Consider the following 17,038-nt stretch of genomic DNA (forward strand, 5'->3'; position numbering starts at 1 on the left):
GCACTGGCAGGCTTGGTCATCACTGGTTCGGGATAAAGAGAGCAAGGCTGAGGAGATGAGGGTGAGCCTTCTGGGGCCAGGACCCTCTCTCCCTTCTAACTGCACATCCAGGAGAACATGTGGTCCGAGTGCCCCTTCCCTCCGACCTCATGTACACTTCCTCCTCCACCCCTGCTCGCAACCCTGGTTCCCCTTATTCTCCTCTTCATCATCTGTTCCCTTCTTGAGCGCAGAGCCTATAAAGTGCTTTTGCTTCTGTTTTACTGTTTTCAAGTGCCTGCGACTGGGAAATTTACAAGGAAAGGGGTTTATTTTGGCTCATGGTTCTGGAGGCTGCCAAGTCCCAGGAGCACGGCACTGGCATCTTCTCAGCTTTTGGAGTAGGCCTTTGTGGCAGAAAGCAAATGAGCAAGAAGGCACACGTGCAGGAGAGGCCCCAGCATGAACAGCAGTGTGGCCTCACTGTGTAACAACCCACTCACCCAGGCCCAAACACCACGCTCCAGGCCCCACCTCCCAGCTCTGCTGTGATGAGAACAAAACTGCAGTGTGAGATGGATAGTGACGAACCATATTCAACCATAGCAGCTTCCAATGTTTTTTTTGTTTTCTTTTGTTTTGTTTCTTTTCTTTTTTTCTTCCAATGTTTAATTTGATTCCCATAGGAACCCTGTGAGGTAAGAACCCATTTTACAGATACCAGTAGGGAAAGCTGAGAGGAAATGACCTGCCCTGTGCTCTTCAACCTTCCAACTCAAGGCTACTTATGGACCTTGGCCAGGGCCTGACTGAACCAGCCTCTGCTCCGAGGTCACTGGCCCTGGCAAGTGAATGCACCAGTGTCTCTGGATAGAAACAAGGCATGAGACTTGGGACACCTTTGAGGACCACACCTTCACTGGTTCCCTTGTGTGACCTTGGACAAGTCCCAGTCCCCCTTAAACTGTGTTAGGCTGAGTCCCCACCAGTAAGATGAGGTGAGAAAGCTGGCCTGCCTTCCTCTACCCACAGGGCCTCGGGTGAGGCTCCGAGAGGCAATCTGTAAACATCAGTGGCAATGGAAAGGATTGGGCAGATGGCCTTGGCCACTGGAGGATGATTGTGTGGTGAACTTCATAGGTTCCCCATCCTCAGAGGGAGCTTAGATTAAGCATTCCTTGGGCTTATGTCTCCCAAGGGGGTCTGTCTCACCATGCCCCCTCTCCACAGCTGAATCCCAAATCTGTTTCCATCTCTGACCTCTCTTCTGAGCTCAATGCTGTGCAGCTGTCTTAGTCCCCAGGCAGCTATAACAGAGCCCTGTAGACTTCGTGGCTTATGAACTACACTTCCCACAGAATGGGAGCCTGGAAAGTGTAGGTCAAGGCACTGACAGATGTGATGTAAAGCTTCACAGATCATTTTTTTTTTGAGACAAGGTCTCGCTATGCAGTTCAGACTGACCTTGAACTCACTGTGTAGCCCGGGCTGGCCTCAAACTCGTGGCCATCTTCCTGCTTCACCCTCCTGAGTGCTGTGATTACAGGCGTGTGCCACCATGCCCGGCACCATCTTTTCAGTGTCCTCCCATGGCAGAAGGGATGAGGGAGCTTTCTGAGGTCTCCTTTATAAAAATGCTAATGCCATTCATTAATCCTGAGTTGCTTTTTCTTTTTTTCTCCAGTACTGACTGGGGAGTGAACCCAGGGCCTTTGTACTGAGCTATATCTGTTGCCCTTTTTTTTTTTTTCCGAACTCAGAACCTTGTGCTTGCCAGGAAGGTGCAGCACCACTGAGCCATATTCCTGGCCCTAAATTTTTCTATGTTGAGGCAAAGTCTCACTAAATGAACTTGAAATCCTCCCACCTCAGCCTTATAGGCATGTGCACCATGTCCAGCTTGTGCATACATTTTTTTAGCATACTTTTCTCACTCAGCACTCGGTTTGAGGTCCACCCAGGACGCTGCATGCACTTTCGCTGCCTCTGACTACAGCGGGACTCCATGGAGCTCATTCAGTCCCCCAGGACAGCACCCGGCTGCCTCCTTCCCCAGCACCACAGACACCACTGCAACAGCTGCCCTCATACATCTCCGCTGTGACCCATGTGAACAGTCCCTTGAGACTGTGCCCACTGGTGGGAGTGCTGGCTCACAGCCATATATAAAGCTACTTCGACTGAACAGCGACAGAGTCCTGTCCAGAATGGCTGCACCAATCTACCCTCTTGCCAGCAATGCCTAGGGGCTGTTGTAGCCCCATGCGGAAGGAACTTTTTCCTTTTTTTTTTTTGGTACCGGGGATCGAACTCAGGACCTTGCGCTTTCGAGGCAGGCACGGGAACCACTGAGCTAAATCCCTGCTTCTTCCTTTTTCTTTTTTAAGATAGGGTCTTGCTATACAGTCTAAGTCAGCATTGAACTCTACGTAGCTCAGGTTGGCCTTGATCTCATGATCCTCCTGCCTCAGCCTCTCAAGTGCTAGGATAACAAGTGTATACCAAACAAGTGTGGCTTTCTAAAGCCAACATCTGCCCACATCTGTCACCTGCTTAGCATCCCGCAATGCCTTCCCATGCTCCTTGGATGAAGTCCCCTCCTAACACAGAGCTGAGGCCTAAGCAGTATGGACCTTCTCCTCTCCCCTCTCACTAGGTTCTACGGCCTACAAATCTCCAGTTGACCATTGTGTGCCCTGCTCCCCTGCACACAAGCCCAGCACATGGTCATCTTTCTAAACCCCTGGGGGTCTGTTCTCTGGGAAGTCTTCCTGGACACAGCAACACCCCAGCTGGCCTACACATCTCCTCTGCCCTCCACAGCCCCTGCCTCCCTGCTATGCCCTTGGTGTCTTTAATGTCCCTGATAGTTCCATTAAGCCAAAACTTCTCCACTGTAGCTCTTTGGACAATGTGGGTTGGATGGCCCTGTTGCAGGGTGTTCCTGAGCACTGTAGGATGTTTACTAACACCCTGGCCTCTGGTGAGTAGATGAGAGCATTTCCACCCTCAAGCTGAAACAACCAGAAGTGTCTCCAGACACTCTGAAATATTCCCTGAGGTCAAGAGCACCCTTGCTTGAGAGCTACTGCCTCAGTCTATTCCCACTGCTGAGGGCCTGTGGTTGGATCCTGTTCAGGTCTGTACCCCTAGCCTCCAGAGCAGGCCTGGCTGGGTTAGGAGTTCACCAAATACCACAGGAGTCAGCATTGGCCAATTGCTGGGCAAAGGCTCATGGGTAGAACTCAGACATCAGGATTCTGGGATATGCATGATGTCATCGGGTGGGAGGAGGCGCCGCTTTCCCTCTTTCCTCAAAGGCCATCCAATTCATCACCTCCTTTCACTCTTGCAATATGGAAAGAGGGAAACTGAGATGTCCAGCAGACTTACTGTGTGACTTTGGGCAGGCCACTCGCCTCTCTAAGCCTCAGCATCCCGTTAAACAAAGTACACAAATCAGCCAGCGCACCTCAGTAAACACCAATGTAGTCAACAAGGGAAGGCCACACTCCCCTCTTGGATCCATCACACACAGCGTGGCGGCTCAGAGCGAGGCCTGTCCCGTGAAGAAGAGCTCAGGATGCCCACATGGAGCATTTATGGTGAGCCAGGAGTGCTGGTGCCCGGAACATCACTGCTTCGAGCCCATTTTCCAGGAGCTCAGGGCCTGCATGATCCAGGAGGGCCGCTTGTGGGAAGTGGGCAGGTTCTCACAGCTGCAGCTGCAGCAAGGCGAGGCAGCCGGGCCACTCACCAGCGAGTCCCCACATGGCAGCGGCGGCCAGGAGTTCTGCCTACCGCTGGCCAGGATGTGGTCCTGGGCCTGGGCCGCATAGATGCACACAGATCCCTCTGGGTCATGTCTCAGGTCTTCCAGAGCTGTGTTGTGGGGAATAGAGGCCACGAAGTAAGCTCATATTTCCATTCCTTGGCTTAGGCACCCTCAGTATCCCCTCAGCTCACTTTCCTCCCAGCTCTTTGTTTGCATCTTTCAAATTCTGGTTGAAAACTTACTTCCTCTAGGAAGCTTTCCTGGCTTGCCTCAGCCTAACTTTGCACTCCCTTCTGCTTCCCCCACTATAAAATAAACTGTGCCCTCTTAAAAGTCTAAACTACTTCGGCAGGGGATGTAGCTCAGCAGCACAGCGCCTGCCTGGCAACCTCGAGACCCTGAGTTTGATTCCTGGTACCAGAAAAGAAAAGTGAAAAAAATAAAAAAGACCCCCCCCCCCAAAAAAAATGTCTAAACTACTTGCCAGGCATGGTGGCGAACACTTGTTTTCCCAGCACTTAGAAGGCTGAGGCAGGAGGATTGTAGCAAGTTAGAGGCCAGCCTGGGCTACATAGTGAATTCAAGGCCGGCCTGCACTACAAAGTGAGACCCTGTCTCAAAAAAACAACAAGAAACCAAACAAAATTCTAAACTATTCACCCTGAACTCCATGGCTTCTGGCCTTGAGGTTTTTTGTTTTTTGGGTTTGGTTTTTTGGTCTTATAAGACAGGTCTCCCTAGCAGTCCAGAGTGTCCTTGAATTCAACATGTAGCCTAGACTGGCCTCTAACTAACTCATGGCAAGCTTCCTGCCTCAGCCTCCTGAGTGCTGGGATTACAGGCATGTGCCACCATACCTGGCCTGGCCTCAGTTTTGAGCCCCGTTTCTTTAATGGGACTATGAGATCCCAAGGATGGGCTATGTGCTCTGCGTCTTGCTCACCCCATGGTACCTCACACCATCCTCACCCCAGATTAAGACCTGCATGGCTGATCTGCACTGAATATCTCCTCCTGGGCCATGCCCCTTCCCTTCCAGTCATCCACTATGATCCACATATGGTCTCACTGCCCCCAGAAATCCCACCAGCCCACAGGGCACGACTCACCAACTTTCACTTCGTTCAGCCAATCTTCCGTCATTATGTGCTCCATGCAGGGCACCAGGAACCCTTGAACATAATCCGAGAGGTGAGGCCATGCAGCTTCTGCCTTCGACACCACCCACCCCACCCTCCTCGGACCAGACCCCACCAGGGAAGCTGTCCCGCCCTCCTCCAGCCCCGCAAAACAACACAGAAGGGGAACTTCATTTTGACCTGGGGGCAGATTCCCCAAGGGGTCCTGGGAGAGGGTGGCTGGTACCGTGGGCAGGGGCAGGACCCTGGTGACAGTGGACTCTGATGGTGCCACTCTAGGCTGAGCCCTGGTTCCCTCCTCTGTGACATGGGAAGGGCACCTCTGCTGCCCTCATCCCCAGGGAGTCTGGCTGCTAGTGGACGCTGGAGGTGCTGAGATTCCGCTGCATGGGTCAGGGCCCAGCTCCTGATGGCTCCTCAGCCCCGCTGGTCCCAGCCTGTGCCCTGGCTCCCAAAGTGCCTGCAGTCCAAACATGGGCCGTGCCTTGCCCCTCTCAAAAGGCCCTTCCTGGGGCTCTTCCTGGCACATCCCGAATTCAGCTTAGCAAGCAGCTCCTGCACAAAGTTCTCCTCACCAGCCTCCCCTCCCCCTCGCCAGGTCAGGTGCCTGTCTAGGTTCCCAGAGTATCTGAGTCCTCTCTCTGTCTATATACTGGGTTATATTTTAAATATAATTTATGAATCTTCATCTCCTACCAGACCAGAAGCCTTTAAATCTTAGATCCACTTGTGGGGATGAAAGTGGGAGGGGATTCTCCAAGGACCCTAAAATTACATGCCAAATTGCATGCATATGTGCATTTTTCTAAGGAAAGTCTTACAGCTTTCTTCAGACTCTCACAAAATATCTGTGACCCCAAAGAGGATAAACAGCCCTGACAGTGGTGGGGGCTGCCTGCCGGCTACACCAGGCTCACTCAAGCTCAGGCCCTAGCACAGGGTGTTAAAGACTAGCACTTTTAGGAGTGGTTAATGGGAAACAAGATTTAAAGAAATCAGCAGCTAGGAAGCAAACGTCACTCCATGGAAGAAGCTTCCTCCGAGCGACCCCCACATTCTGGGGATGCCCTCTGTGCAAGCAGGGGTCGTGTTAACAGCCACCTCAGCCCTCACCCCTAACCCACCCTCCAATCAGCAGCACTTCTGGAAGGGCTCTTTCGGTCTGTAACCTGCACAGAGTGGGCTATCAATCAATGTTTGCTAAGTAAGCCCATGGATGGGTGGGTGAGTGGATGAAAAACAGCAAACAAACTAAGTGAAGGGACTGAAAGAAACATGAAGAGGCAGTTGTTCCTAGCCTGTCTGCAGCAAGGTCTCCTGGCCCTTAGGAAGGCAATGTGGTTGGGCTGTGTGTAGCTCGGGGGTAGACCAGTTCCCTAGCCTGCCTAAGAATGTGGCTGTTTGGGGGTAGGGAGAGTAGAAAGGAGAAGGCATAACCAGCCTGCAGTCTGAAGAGCTCTGGGGGATTCAGGGCAAGGCGGATCTGCTATTTGGGTTTTTTGTTTGTTTGAGTGATTGGTTTGGTTTGGGGGGAGTCGTTTTGTTTTTTGTTTGAGACAGGGTCTCACTGTGTAGTTCAGGCTGGCCTTGGACTATGTAGCCCAGGCTGATCTTGAACTCGTGGTGATCCTCCTGCTTCAGCCTCCCAGGTGCTGGGATTTTTTTTTTTTTCTTTTTTCAGCATGTCTCACTATGTAGTTCAGGCTGGCCTTGAACTCACTACGTAGCACAGGGTGGCCTCTAACTCACAGCAATCCACCTGCCTCAGCCTCCCAAGTGCTGGGATTACAGGGATCCGCCACCATGCCTAGCTTTTCTTTTTTGTTATTTGTTTTTTCTTTCCTAGAAAGGCAGAGAATGGGATAGTGGGAAAGAAAAGAATGAAGGTGACCTTGATGTGCCAGAGGCCTTACATTTAAAAAAATATTCTCAGGAAAGAAAAGGGACTTAAAAAGAACTAAGATGTGTGATGTACACGTAATCCCTATGATGAATGTAATCATTAGGTACTGTGAACATGTACAAATAAATGTAAAAACTTGAGAAAAAAATATTCTCAACTTATGTGTGAAATAGGAGTTGGTTCTCATCTTGCAGCCAGGAATATAGCTCAGTGGTTCCGCCACCTGCCTTGTAAGCACAAGGTTCCAAGTTTGATCCCCGGTACCAAAAAAAGAAAAGAAAAGAAAAGAAAAGAAAATCCATCTTGCAGACGAGGAAACCGAGGCCCAACTGGGGTCATGGAGCTGAGATTCCACTTGGCTCTCCACGCTATGGCCCCTATGCTGTGCTCCAGGGGGCTTTGCCTTGGCTGCTGCTGGGCTTGGACATGTTCCTGTGTGCTTCAGGGGAAGTGGCAGCTCAGCTGTGTACAACTGCTAGGATGTGGCCTGGACCCTACTGCAGCCCACTTCTTAGAGGAGGGAAGGCCATTTTAATGTGCTCTCTGGCTGGCTGCCGGCCAAGGTTCAACCTGAGGGGACGCATCTGGCCCAGGCCAGAACAGCTGGCAGCCTCCAGGGAGTCAGCCTGAAGAGCAGGCAGGACTGGAGATCCCAGGGCAGGTTACCTATGAACAGGACCGAGGACTTCCGGAGGGAGGCCCGAGAACTCTTGGCATACTCCAGTCCCTGGCTGAGGAATTCGAAGGCACTGTCTCGGTGGGTGTTCACCTGGGCAAAGAGAAACCCCACAGTGCTGGGCCCTCTGAGGGACTCGTTTCCCATCCACCTTCCTGAAACTAGGAATGGTGATGGAGTCCTGGCCCTGCCTCCTCAGTGTTTCTGCTCCCTAGCCTTCTGCAGAGGTCCCAGAGGCCGGGCTGCATCTTCTCTTAGCTACTGCAGCAGGCACCTCAGTGGTGTTCCTGCCTGCTGGAGGGAAAATTCCAAACTGCATGCATGACCCACGCTCTGGGTGAGGACCCAGGTCTGAGCGAGTGGGGTGGACTGGAGTTCAGTGCAAGAGGGAGTCAGCTGGGAGGAGGGGGAGCTCAGAAGCCAGGCAGGAATGGGGCTTACTCATGTGTTCATTCATGACAGAGCTGGGACAAAACAATATTTTGGGCAAAATAGTCTGAGAGCGGTAGTCAGGGTGGGTTTGACGGTGGGAGTTGTCCTGCTAAACAGCTATTAAGGTAGATGAAGAGAAATCTGATCCGGCACACTCTGTGTTCAACTTCCCTTCCCTCCCACAGCTGCCTCCACTGCAAACACACTGTGCTCAGGGCCAAGGATGGGGCTGCCACCTCCACCTGTGCCTATCCAACTGCCTTTCCCTCTCTCCTTCACCTGGTGAATTGCTCCCACCCCTCCAGCCTCAGCTCAGAGGCCACCCTGGCCAGAAGCCTTCCATCACCCTCATGCGGAGGCCCTCTGCCACCCACGATGCTTCTGCAGTGTCCTGCACGCCCTTGTGGCACCTATGACAGCATGTCATAATTATTTATACCACCTGCCCTACTGTAGACAGAGCATGCCCAAGGGGCCCTTTTACTCTGCTCATCCTCAGCTCTCTGCACAGGGCATGCTTTGGAGCTTGAGCCCTGAGAATGTTAGTTAGATGAGAGAAAAAAAGAAAGAGAAAAGAAAGGAAGGAAGGAAAAGAAAAAAGGAAGGAAAAGGAAGGAAAAAAGGAAGGAAAGAAAGAAAGAGAAAGAAACAACCCCTTCTTAAAGCTAAGGTTGGAAGTGGACCTTCATATGAGCAGAACCACGGATGATATGGAGAGCAAGTTTTGAAAAAGTGAGACTCCAGAGGGCTCTACCACAGAGGTCACAAGCTGGCAGCCACAAGCCACACACAACCACAGAGCAGCAACAGGCACCGTGTTTAAATGAGCTAAATTGATGGCTAATTAATGTCTTAGAAATATGTACACTTAAGGGGCGTGGGGGCATACACCTGTAATCCCGGAACTCTGGGAGTCTGAGGCAGGAGGATCACAAGTTCAAGGCTAGGCGGGCAACTTAGCAACTGAGCAAGATCCCTGCCTAAATAAATAAATTAAATAAGGGTTGGGAATGTAAGTCAGTGTGAAGGCCCTAGGTTCAATCTCCAGTACCATGTTTTTTGTTGTTTGTTTGTTTGAATCTAGGTGTTTTGTTTTGTTTTTGTTTTTCTGAGACAGTTTCTCACTATATATTTCAGGCTGATCTTGAACTCATGGCAATCCACCTGTCTCAGCCTCCCAAGTGCTGGGATTACAGGCATTCACCACCACATCTGGCTCAAAAAATGTAGGTTTCAGGACCGGAGATTTAGCTCAGTGGTTCCGCTGCCTGCTTTGCAAGCACAAGGTCCTGAGTTTGATCCCTGGTACCAAAAAAAAAAAAGAATGTAGGTTTCTTACTGTTATGGTTAATGATAAAACATCCTCCAAAAGGCTCATGTATTCGGAAGTGGCATTTGGGAAGGTGATTATATCATGGGACATAACTTCAGCAATGTGGATTAATCCACTATGAGTTCCTAACTCAGTGTGCCACACGAGGGGTGGCTTGGTTGAGGAAGTAGGTCACTGGAGTGTGCCCTTTGAAAACTACATACAACCAGGGATTTGCTCAGTGGTTCCGCTGCCTGCCTCAAAAGCACAAGGTCCCGAGTTCAATCCCCAGTACCGAAAAAAAAAGAAAGCTACATACCGTCCCCAGTCCCATCCTGTCTCTCTAGCTGTTTCCTTCCCTCCCTGCTTCCTCCACCATGTCCTTCCACCATGAGCTTTCTTTCTTCCTTTTTCTGTGAAACAGGGTCTTGCTACATAGTTCAGGCTGGCCTTGAACTCAGTATGTAGCCCAGGCTGGCTTTGAATTCACAGTGATCCTCCTGCCTCAGCCTCCCAAGTGCTGGGATCATAGGCATGTGCCACCACCATGCCCAGCTATCCATCATGATGTTTCTGCCTCATCATCTGAAAAGCAATATAGCCAGCCAAGCATGGACTGAAACTTCTAAAACTAAGCCAGATGAAATCTTTCCTCCTTTAAATTATGGATGTCGGGGATTTTGCTTTAGCAGTGGAGAGCTAATAGCTACATTTTTCTTGTGAAACCGAAGGGTCTATCAAGAAGGACCTGCATGATGAGTGGAGCTCTCTACTCCTGCCTGCCATGGGGCTACAATCACGCCCAGCTCACAGGCCCAATAAGCCATGTCATTAGACCACTGCCTGGTCACCAGCCATTATCAATATGGGAACTAGCAACCCTGGCCAAACACCCCCTCCAAGCCTCTTTTGCCCTCTGTGAAGCGCAGACAGTAGCTTTAGGCACTCAATCAAGACTTCAAGCATGGCTGACAGCAGCATGGCCAAGCCCATTTCTCAGTTTTCTAACAGCCTGCTCCTTTCTATATTTATTTTGGGTCCAGGTGGGGTGATAGATGCCCACCTTTGGGTCTCCCTTCAGGTGGGAAGGATTTCTTCCCCCAGCTATGGAGATTGCTGGACTGGCCAGAACTGCCTGACTCCTGGCCATGTCTCTTCCCAGGATGGCTGGCAGCTAGTGACAGGTGAGCCCAGAGTGTAAAGACCTGACCCATCCATGCATCACGGCAGGTTCCTCTAGTACCAGCGACTTCAGTCCAGGAGTTCAGGGCCAGCCTGGCCAACACAGCAAGACCTTGTCCCAAAAGAACAAACAAACACAAACAATAATGGCCTGACCCCTGGCCTCAGTTTGGGATTCTCCTGGCAGGTTGGCTGAGACTGCCTGAAATGACACAATAGCCCCAATTCTCCCCACCTGTCCCCTTCCACAAGTAGTGATGCCATTGGAGCTCCCTCCAAACCTTCCTCGCTAATCCCATCTGGCCGTTGACAACAGGGAAAGGAAAGTGGGGCCAGATGGCAAAACTTGCTGCATGCTCTGTCTGCCATGGTGCTATACTTCACTCTGTGTGTGTGTGTGTGTGTGTGTGTGTGTGTGTGTGTGTGTGTGTGTGGCTTGCTCCTGCCTCAGGCTGTTCACAGGGGTCACCTAGAAAGTGTTTCTGTGGTTAACTGAGTCTGGGAAACCATGAATTCAATAACCACAAGCACACTTTCTCAGCAGAGCCCTTACTGTGCCAATACCACTGCAAATCAGCAGGAGGAAGGTGAGCATGCCACCTTTCCCATGCTTGTTTATCCTTTGTGTGCCCTCCCATGAGCTGGTGAGCCTCGCCTTCCAGGGAACATATCCTGGCAATTGCTGTTGCAGACAAGGGAGCCAGCATGACCCTTTATGCAGGGATACACCGTAGACTGGCTGCGTCCCAGGGATGTGACTAGCCGTGGAGCACATGCCTCGCAAGTGCGAGGTCCTGGTTCCATCCTTAGCACCATTCATAGTGTTTTTAGAAGACCACCTTGGTGGTCTGGATGAGGAATGGGTTGCAGAGGATGAAATTAAAGGCTGGAGACCCATTGGCTGGCTGGACCCGTGGCTCACCTGAGACACATCCATGGCCTGACCGAAGGGCAAAGACAGTGGGGATGGGGATGGAGAAACAGATCCAGAGATCCTTAGGATTTTTAGGATTGCTCAGATGTGGAAGGTGAGGAGAAAAAGGAGTCCAGGATGATTCTAGGTTTCTGCCTTCAGGACCCAGAGGGACAGAGCACAAGTGAAAGGGAAGGCCATATGTTCAAAAGGGACACACCAGCTTGAAGTGCCTGTGGGCCATCAGAGGTGTCCACTGTGGAGTGGAACCTGCGTCAGGATACTGATGTGAAAAGCAGGAAAGGGGAGGGAGGGACCCTGCCTCAATATACTCAGAAGGAACCACTCACCAGGTACTTGCAGATTTTGCCCACTGCCTGCTGCCTGTTGTCCCAGGGCTTCCGGCTAAAAGCTGTCTTGGGCAACTCCCAACCCATAAGGCAAGAACAGTGGAACAGGGTCTTCACACACTTCTGGAGGCCAACAGGAAGAGAAAACCAGAGCTGTGAAATTCTGGGAGGACCCAAACATATTCCAGAACAAAAGGTGTGTCAAACTGGGTTTTGGAAGATCAACTCAGCTTCGAAAATGTACACATGAAGTTAGCCATTTCGAAGGGGAATCCTCAAGTGGATGTGTTTGGAAAACAGACCTGATAGGACATAAATAACTGCCCCCATGGGTGGCTTGTGACCCTCACCTGGTTTCCATAAAGGGTGACACCTTCCAGGGCCAAGGTAGGCAGGGGGCCCAGTGCCCGAGCACACTCACCTCGCCCACCTTGGCACTGCCCTCCTGCATGGTCAGCAGGAGTGGCACCAACGTGTGGATCAGCTGCTCCTCCATGGCCTGGGTGCAGGGTCCCCGAAGCTTCTGGACCACCTTCCCGTACATGTTGATGCAGGAGGAGCGCACGTCCTCTCTGGACTGGGGTAGAGCGGAAGCTCATGGCACTGCTCCAGGAGGCTGCTCCATGGCTGTCCCAGCCCTCATCCTGAGGGGGCCTCCAGGCACAAACACATGGAGGCGAAGGACAGCCAGGGCCACCTCACCCAGGCCTAGGTCTGGAGCACCCTCCATTCTTCCCAGCCAGGGACCCCACTAACCCAAAAGGTGCCTTCGTGGCAACTGGGAAAATTTCCCCTCTGCGGGGACTGGTAAAAAAAAATATATCCCCTCTTCTGGGACCAGTGGCTTTAACCTTTTCTGGAGAGACTTCATAGAAGAGAAGAGCTCTCTCCAGGAGAGTCAATTAGAGTAAGGCATCTTCTCTGGAGGAACCAATTGCAAAAAGACCTGAGGCATTTGGAACAGGGCGCCCCCTCCTGGGCTGGCTCTGCCCTCCCTATGCCAGCACCCTGTGGGATTCCTTACATCACTGAAGTGTGGCAGCAGGACCTGCAGCATCTCCACATAGACCGAGCTGTCCCTCTGCTTCCGGTCCTGCCCCTTGAAGATGGTCTTGAGGCTGTCGACTGCCTCCATCACCAGCACCCCATCCAGGCTCTTCAGGGCCTTCACCATGGAGGGCAACAGGGCCTGCACCTTGGCCATCTGTGGGGCAGAAGCCCTTGGGAGTGGGGAGTCCTATATGGACTTGTGAGGAGGAGCCCAGCCTGATTCACCAGGATGAGCAGGGTGGCCCCACTTCCACCCCCAGGCCTTTGCCTGTGCACGGCCTCCTGCCTACAAGGCCCTCACTCAAGTTCTGGCTGCTGTCTGGGGCCCTCTCTGGCTCCCTGATTCTTGCCTGGCCTAGGTCCTTGAGGCCCTTTGGTATCTTATCCCCTTCACCAGCTCTGGAAGGATGATATCCCACATTGTGAATTGGCTTTCTGAGTTTATGTCCTGTCCCTTCATCCTGGCCACATCGTGAGCCAAAACAATGCCTGGCAGAAAAAAACAAAGCACATTTATAAATGCTAACGGTACACCAACTAATGCCCGGGGCCTCAGTTTCCTGATCTGTAAAATAAGAATAATTACTGCCACCATTGCTCCCCCGACACATCCATCTTTAGGGTCACTGGGAAAAATCTGGACTAGAAACTCTTCAGAAAAGGATAAAATATATCGGGACTGTGAAGGCAGATCTATGTCATAGATGGGATCACCGAGGCTGGACAGAGATGGGCTCTGGTTCTAACCGCCAGTGTCCGAAAGACTGTGGTGGCCCAGCTTGGCCTCCCTCCAGTCGGAGGCCTCCCTGGGCAGGTTTTCCTCCATCCCCCACTCACCTTCTCCGACCTGCGGACCAGAATCATCAGGCCCCGGATGGACAGCACCTTCATGACAGGGTCTTGGTGGCCCAGGCCTTCCACCATCCGACCCAGAGAGTATACCTCGGGGATCCGCCGCACCTTCTTCATCTGGAGGAGCTGTGGGAGCAGACAGGAATGACTCACCTGCCTCAGCCCAGGTCAAACACAGACCGAGAACTTCCTTCCTACAGGAAGCCTTCCTTGTCCTTTGTGCCGTCCAGGCAGCGTGAACCTCCTGCCTCTGAGCCCCCCTTATAGGCCCTGCTGACAGATATCCTGCCCCCCCCACCGAATGACAATGTCAGGTCACAAAAGGCAGGTGAGTGTGGCGGTACAGAGTGGACTTTACGGCGTTCACCACACCACAGCCTTCGAAAGGGAGGGACTTCTTACACAGCCTTGACGATATAATGAAATAGCCAAGCACAAGCACAAATGGGCCGCTTGCACGAAGAAGCCAGAACACACAAACAGCGGCAGAAAGTAGAACAGAGGTCCCTGAGGGCTGGGGGAGAAGGAGAGGCGGGGTCAGGGTCCATGGGAACAGGGCTTCGGGAGGTGAAATCATTCTGGAGACGGGGTTGCGCAGGGATAGGAATCTACTTAATGCCTCCAAACTGGACACTTAAGAGGGTAGAATGGCAAATCTTATGTTCTATATATTTTTATCATAATGAGGATAAATTAAAAAGAGACAGAGACAGAGAAGGTCCCAGAGCCCAAGAGTCTGGGTTGGAATCCTAGATCTGCCACTTGGGCCCTGGGAAAGGTGCTGAACTCTGTGCCTCAGGTCCCTTCTTTTTTTTATTTTTTTCCCCTCGGGTCTCTTCTTTACAGTGGGCCACCGTCTGGTCTGAGTCTCAGGGTTACTGTGAGGATGAAGTGAATCAGTAATCGTAAACCCTGGAAGAGAGCAAGTGCTCAAGAGTCTTTAGCAAACGCCACTACTGAGTCTCTCCCTCCCAGCTCTGTCCCCTCCAACGTCTCCTGACTCCGACTCCCCTCCACCACCCAGCCCCAGCACTTCCGGCAGCTGCTCAGCCTTCTTCCGGGAAGCCCTCCCTGACACCTCCTCCCTTCTCTGACCTGCTCTCTCACCACAGTCGCTTTTTAGAACCCTCACAGGTTATAACTGGGGGGCACTTGGTCTTCTGCGGACACACGGAGAATTCCTTCTGGCCAGGGTAGAGTCAAATTCAAATGTGCACCTGTGGTGCCTGGCACAGAGAGGGGCAGCAGAGGTTGCTGTTTGCCTGGCGGCCCTCGGAGGGTCTGGGGAGAACTGAACAGGAGGAAGCGGGGTGGAGAGAAGGGGGATCAGGGAGGGGGACCTACGCCTCATGTTCGGGGGAAAACATTGCTCCTGGAAAGGCTTTGTAAACTGCAACCCTGTTGGCGCAGAAGTGACCCCGGACATGAGCTGAGCTCTGCCTTATACCTGCGGCCCTGTCATACCTCCACGAAGAAGGCGGTGGCAGTGATCTTGTGCTTCTCGTCACCGTGCTCCAGGAGAGGGATGAGAAGGTAGAGGAAGCGGCACCGGTCCTGGCAGGAGTATCGCACCATGGCCCTGGGGGTGAGGAGGTGCAGGCCCTCAGGTCCTCCGGCCCCAGGGGCCTGCTGGGTGGGACACCTGGGCCGCTTGGGTTCCTGTGAGCCCAGGCTTTCCACCTGGGTGCTTCTCAGAGGCCATCTAGTTTAACAGCTCCTTTTACAGATTGGGAAACTGAGGCTCAAGGTGGGAAAGTTACTTGCCTGAGGTTACCCAGCAAGCCAGTAAGAGGGACAAGCTGAGGACCTCGGTGACACAGGCCACACTGGGAGGAAGAGACAGGAAGAGAGGCAGTGAGGGCTGGTTCTCTGAGCACCAGGGAGCAACCAACCAGACTTTTGCCTCTCTGCTCCGTTCCATCCTCGCCGTTGCCCTTCCAAACAACTGCTGCTGTTACCCCCATTTCACAGATGAGGAAACAGAAGCTGAGCATGGAGTACTCCAGATCACAGAGCTGGGAAATGGCAGAGCCAGAGCCCTGAACAAGGGATCCTCACAACAGCTGTCCCCCGGCATCGGCATCGGGACTCCTGGGGACTTGCTGGAAATGTCTCTCAGGGCCCTGGCCCTGACTCACTGAGGCAGAAACTCAGGGCAGGGGCAGCAGGCCTTCTAGACTGCCTTGGGGCATGAGGATCAGTCACACTGCTCCACGAGGCAGAGTCCAGGGAGGTGGCTGTCATGCACCGAAACCCTGACCCTAGCACCAGCTGTGTGACGTGGGGTGGTCACTTCTTAACTCCTTGGGGCTCAGCTTTCTTGACCATAACCCTGGGCTGTTCCATTTCATGGTGAGGACGAGAAGAGACCTTGCACATAACACCCCTTCGCATGGTGTCTACAGTGTGGTTAGCACTCAGTAAACATGGCTGACTCTGAGACACCCAGGGAGGGTGCAGGAGTCGCAGGATTGAAACCAAGGGACCCCTTTCTGATCCAGGGAGGCTGTGAGAGGCTGCAGGGAGAGCTCTGGTCTGGTCCACCTGGTACTCAGGATCGAACTCAGGACCTTGTGCTTGCAAGGCAGGCAGTGGCACCACTGAGCTAAATCCCCAGCCCTGGTCCAGCTGGGCTTTTCCAGCTCTGCCACTTCCTGGCTGTGTGACCTTTCAGGCATTGTGACCCCTCTCTGGACCTTGGCTGCTCTGGTGCAAAATGTGTATTAATCCCCACTCCAGTCACCATCCGGCAACAAAAGCAAGCCTGCGCCCCGCTCTTGGCGTATGCCAGGGGCATAAATATTTTAATTCCTACCCGCCCCTCGGAAGGTGGATGCAGACTTTTCATACTTCTGAGGGGGAGTGGAGGGTCAGGGGAAGTAACTTTGCCTCGGTGGTAAGCTAGGAAGTGGCTGGGATTGGGGGCAGACAAACGTCCCCAGGGCCATCCTCCTGGTTATTGGTTGCACCTCGGTGTTTCTCTTAGAGTGGGAACGGGATTCATACCATAGTTCAGGAAAAAGGCACTTTGTAAATACCCTAAAGGCTCTGCAGCTGCGGAGAGCCTTGATAACCTCAGTTCCCCTCCCTGGGGAGGAGACTTTGCTCCCTCTGTGCTGCCCAGCCGCCTGCAAGGACTGCAGTGCCACCCAGCTGCAGAGAAGAGGTGACAGAGGGAGCGAGGGGCTCCTCCATCCAGGCGTCCCAGGCCTCACCTTGCCAGCAGTGACACTCCGAGGTGGTGGCTCTCTGCCTGCTCCAGGAGCTCCCAGCCGCCCTCAGCCTCCACGAATGCAGCCTCGTAAGAGCAGCCTATCTTCAGCAGCAGGGTCTTCACCGCCTTCACCACCCAGCTGCGGGAAGAGACTGAGACCCCTGAGCCCCAGCTCTGGCGCCACCCCACAGGCTTCTCCCCACCTCGCTAGTCCTCATATGGAGTTCTGCCTAAGCCTGGCTCTTTGTAAATAATTCGCTT

The 17,038-nt window shown here is 52.7% G+C and overlaps 1 protein-coding gene across 1 annotated transcript in view; it reads right to left on the minus strand.

The window, feature by feature from the left end:
* Window positions 1-3,449: 3,449 nt before the first annotated feature.
* The window catches only part of LOC101697828 (maestro heat-like repeat-containing protein family member 7), a 46,669-nt gene continuing 33,080 nt past the window's right edge, over window positions 3,450-17,038 (minus strand). Inside the window, exons 14-22 of the mRNA XM_087214696.1 lie at window positions 16,779-16,916; window positions 15,028-15,142; window positions 13,549-13,689; window positions 12,686-12,865; window positions 12,083-12,238; window positions 11,662-11,784; window positions 7,463-7,565; window positions 4,864-4,926; window positions 3,450-3,861 (exon numbers count right to left, since the gene is read on the minus strand). Coding sequence (XP_087070822.1) covers window positions 3,614-3,861; window positions 4,864-4,926; window positions 7,463-7,565; window positions 11,662-11,784; window positions 12,083-12,238; window positions 12,686-12,865; window positions 13,549-13,689; window positions 15,028-15,142; window positions 16,779-16,916 — 1,267 coding nt within the window. The 3' untranslated portion in view covers window positions 3,450-3,613. The remainder of the gene's footprint in view (window positions 3,862-4,863; window positions 4,927-7,462; window positions 7,566-11,661; window positions 11,785-12,082; window positions 12,239-12,685; window positions 12,866-13,548; window positions 13,690-15,027; window positions 15,143-16,778; window positions 16,917-17,038) is intronic.

This window comes from Heterocephalus glaber, unplaced genomic scaffold (genome assembly GCF_053883595.1).
Source record: "Heterocephalus glaber isolate CG9 unplaced genomic scaffold, H.glaber_assembly_v1.0 deba00001447, whole genome shotgun sequence".
NCBI lineage: Eukaryota > Metazoa > Chordata > Mammalia > Rodentia > Bathyergidae > Heterocephalus > Heterocephalus glaber.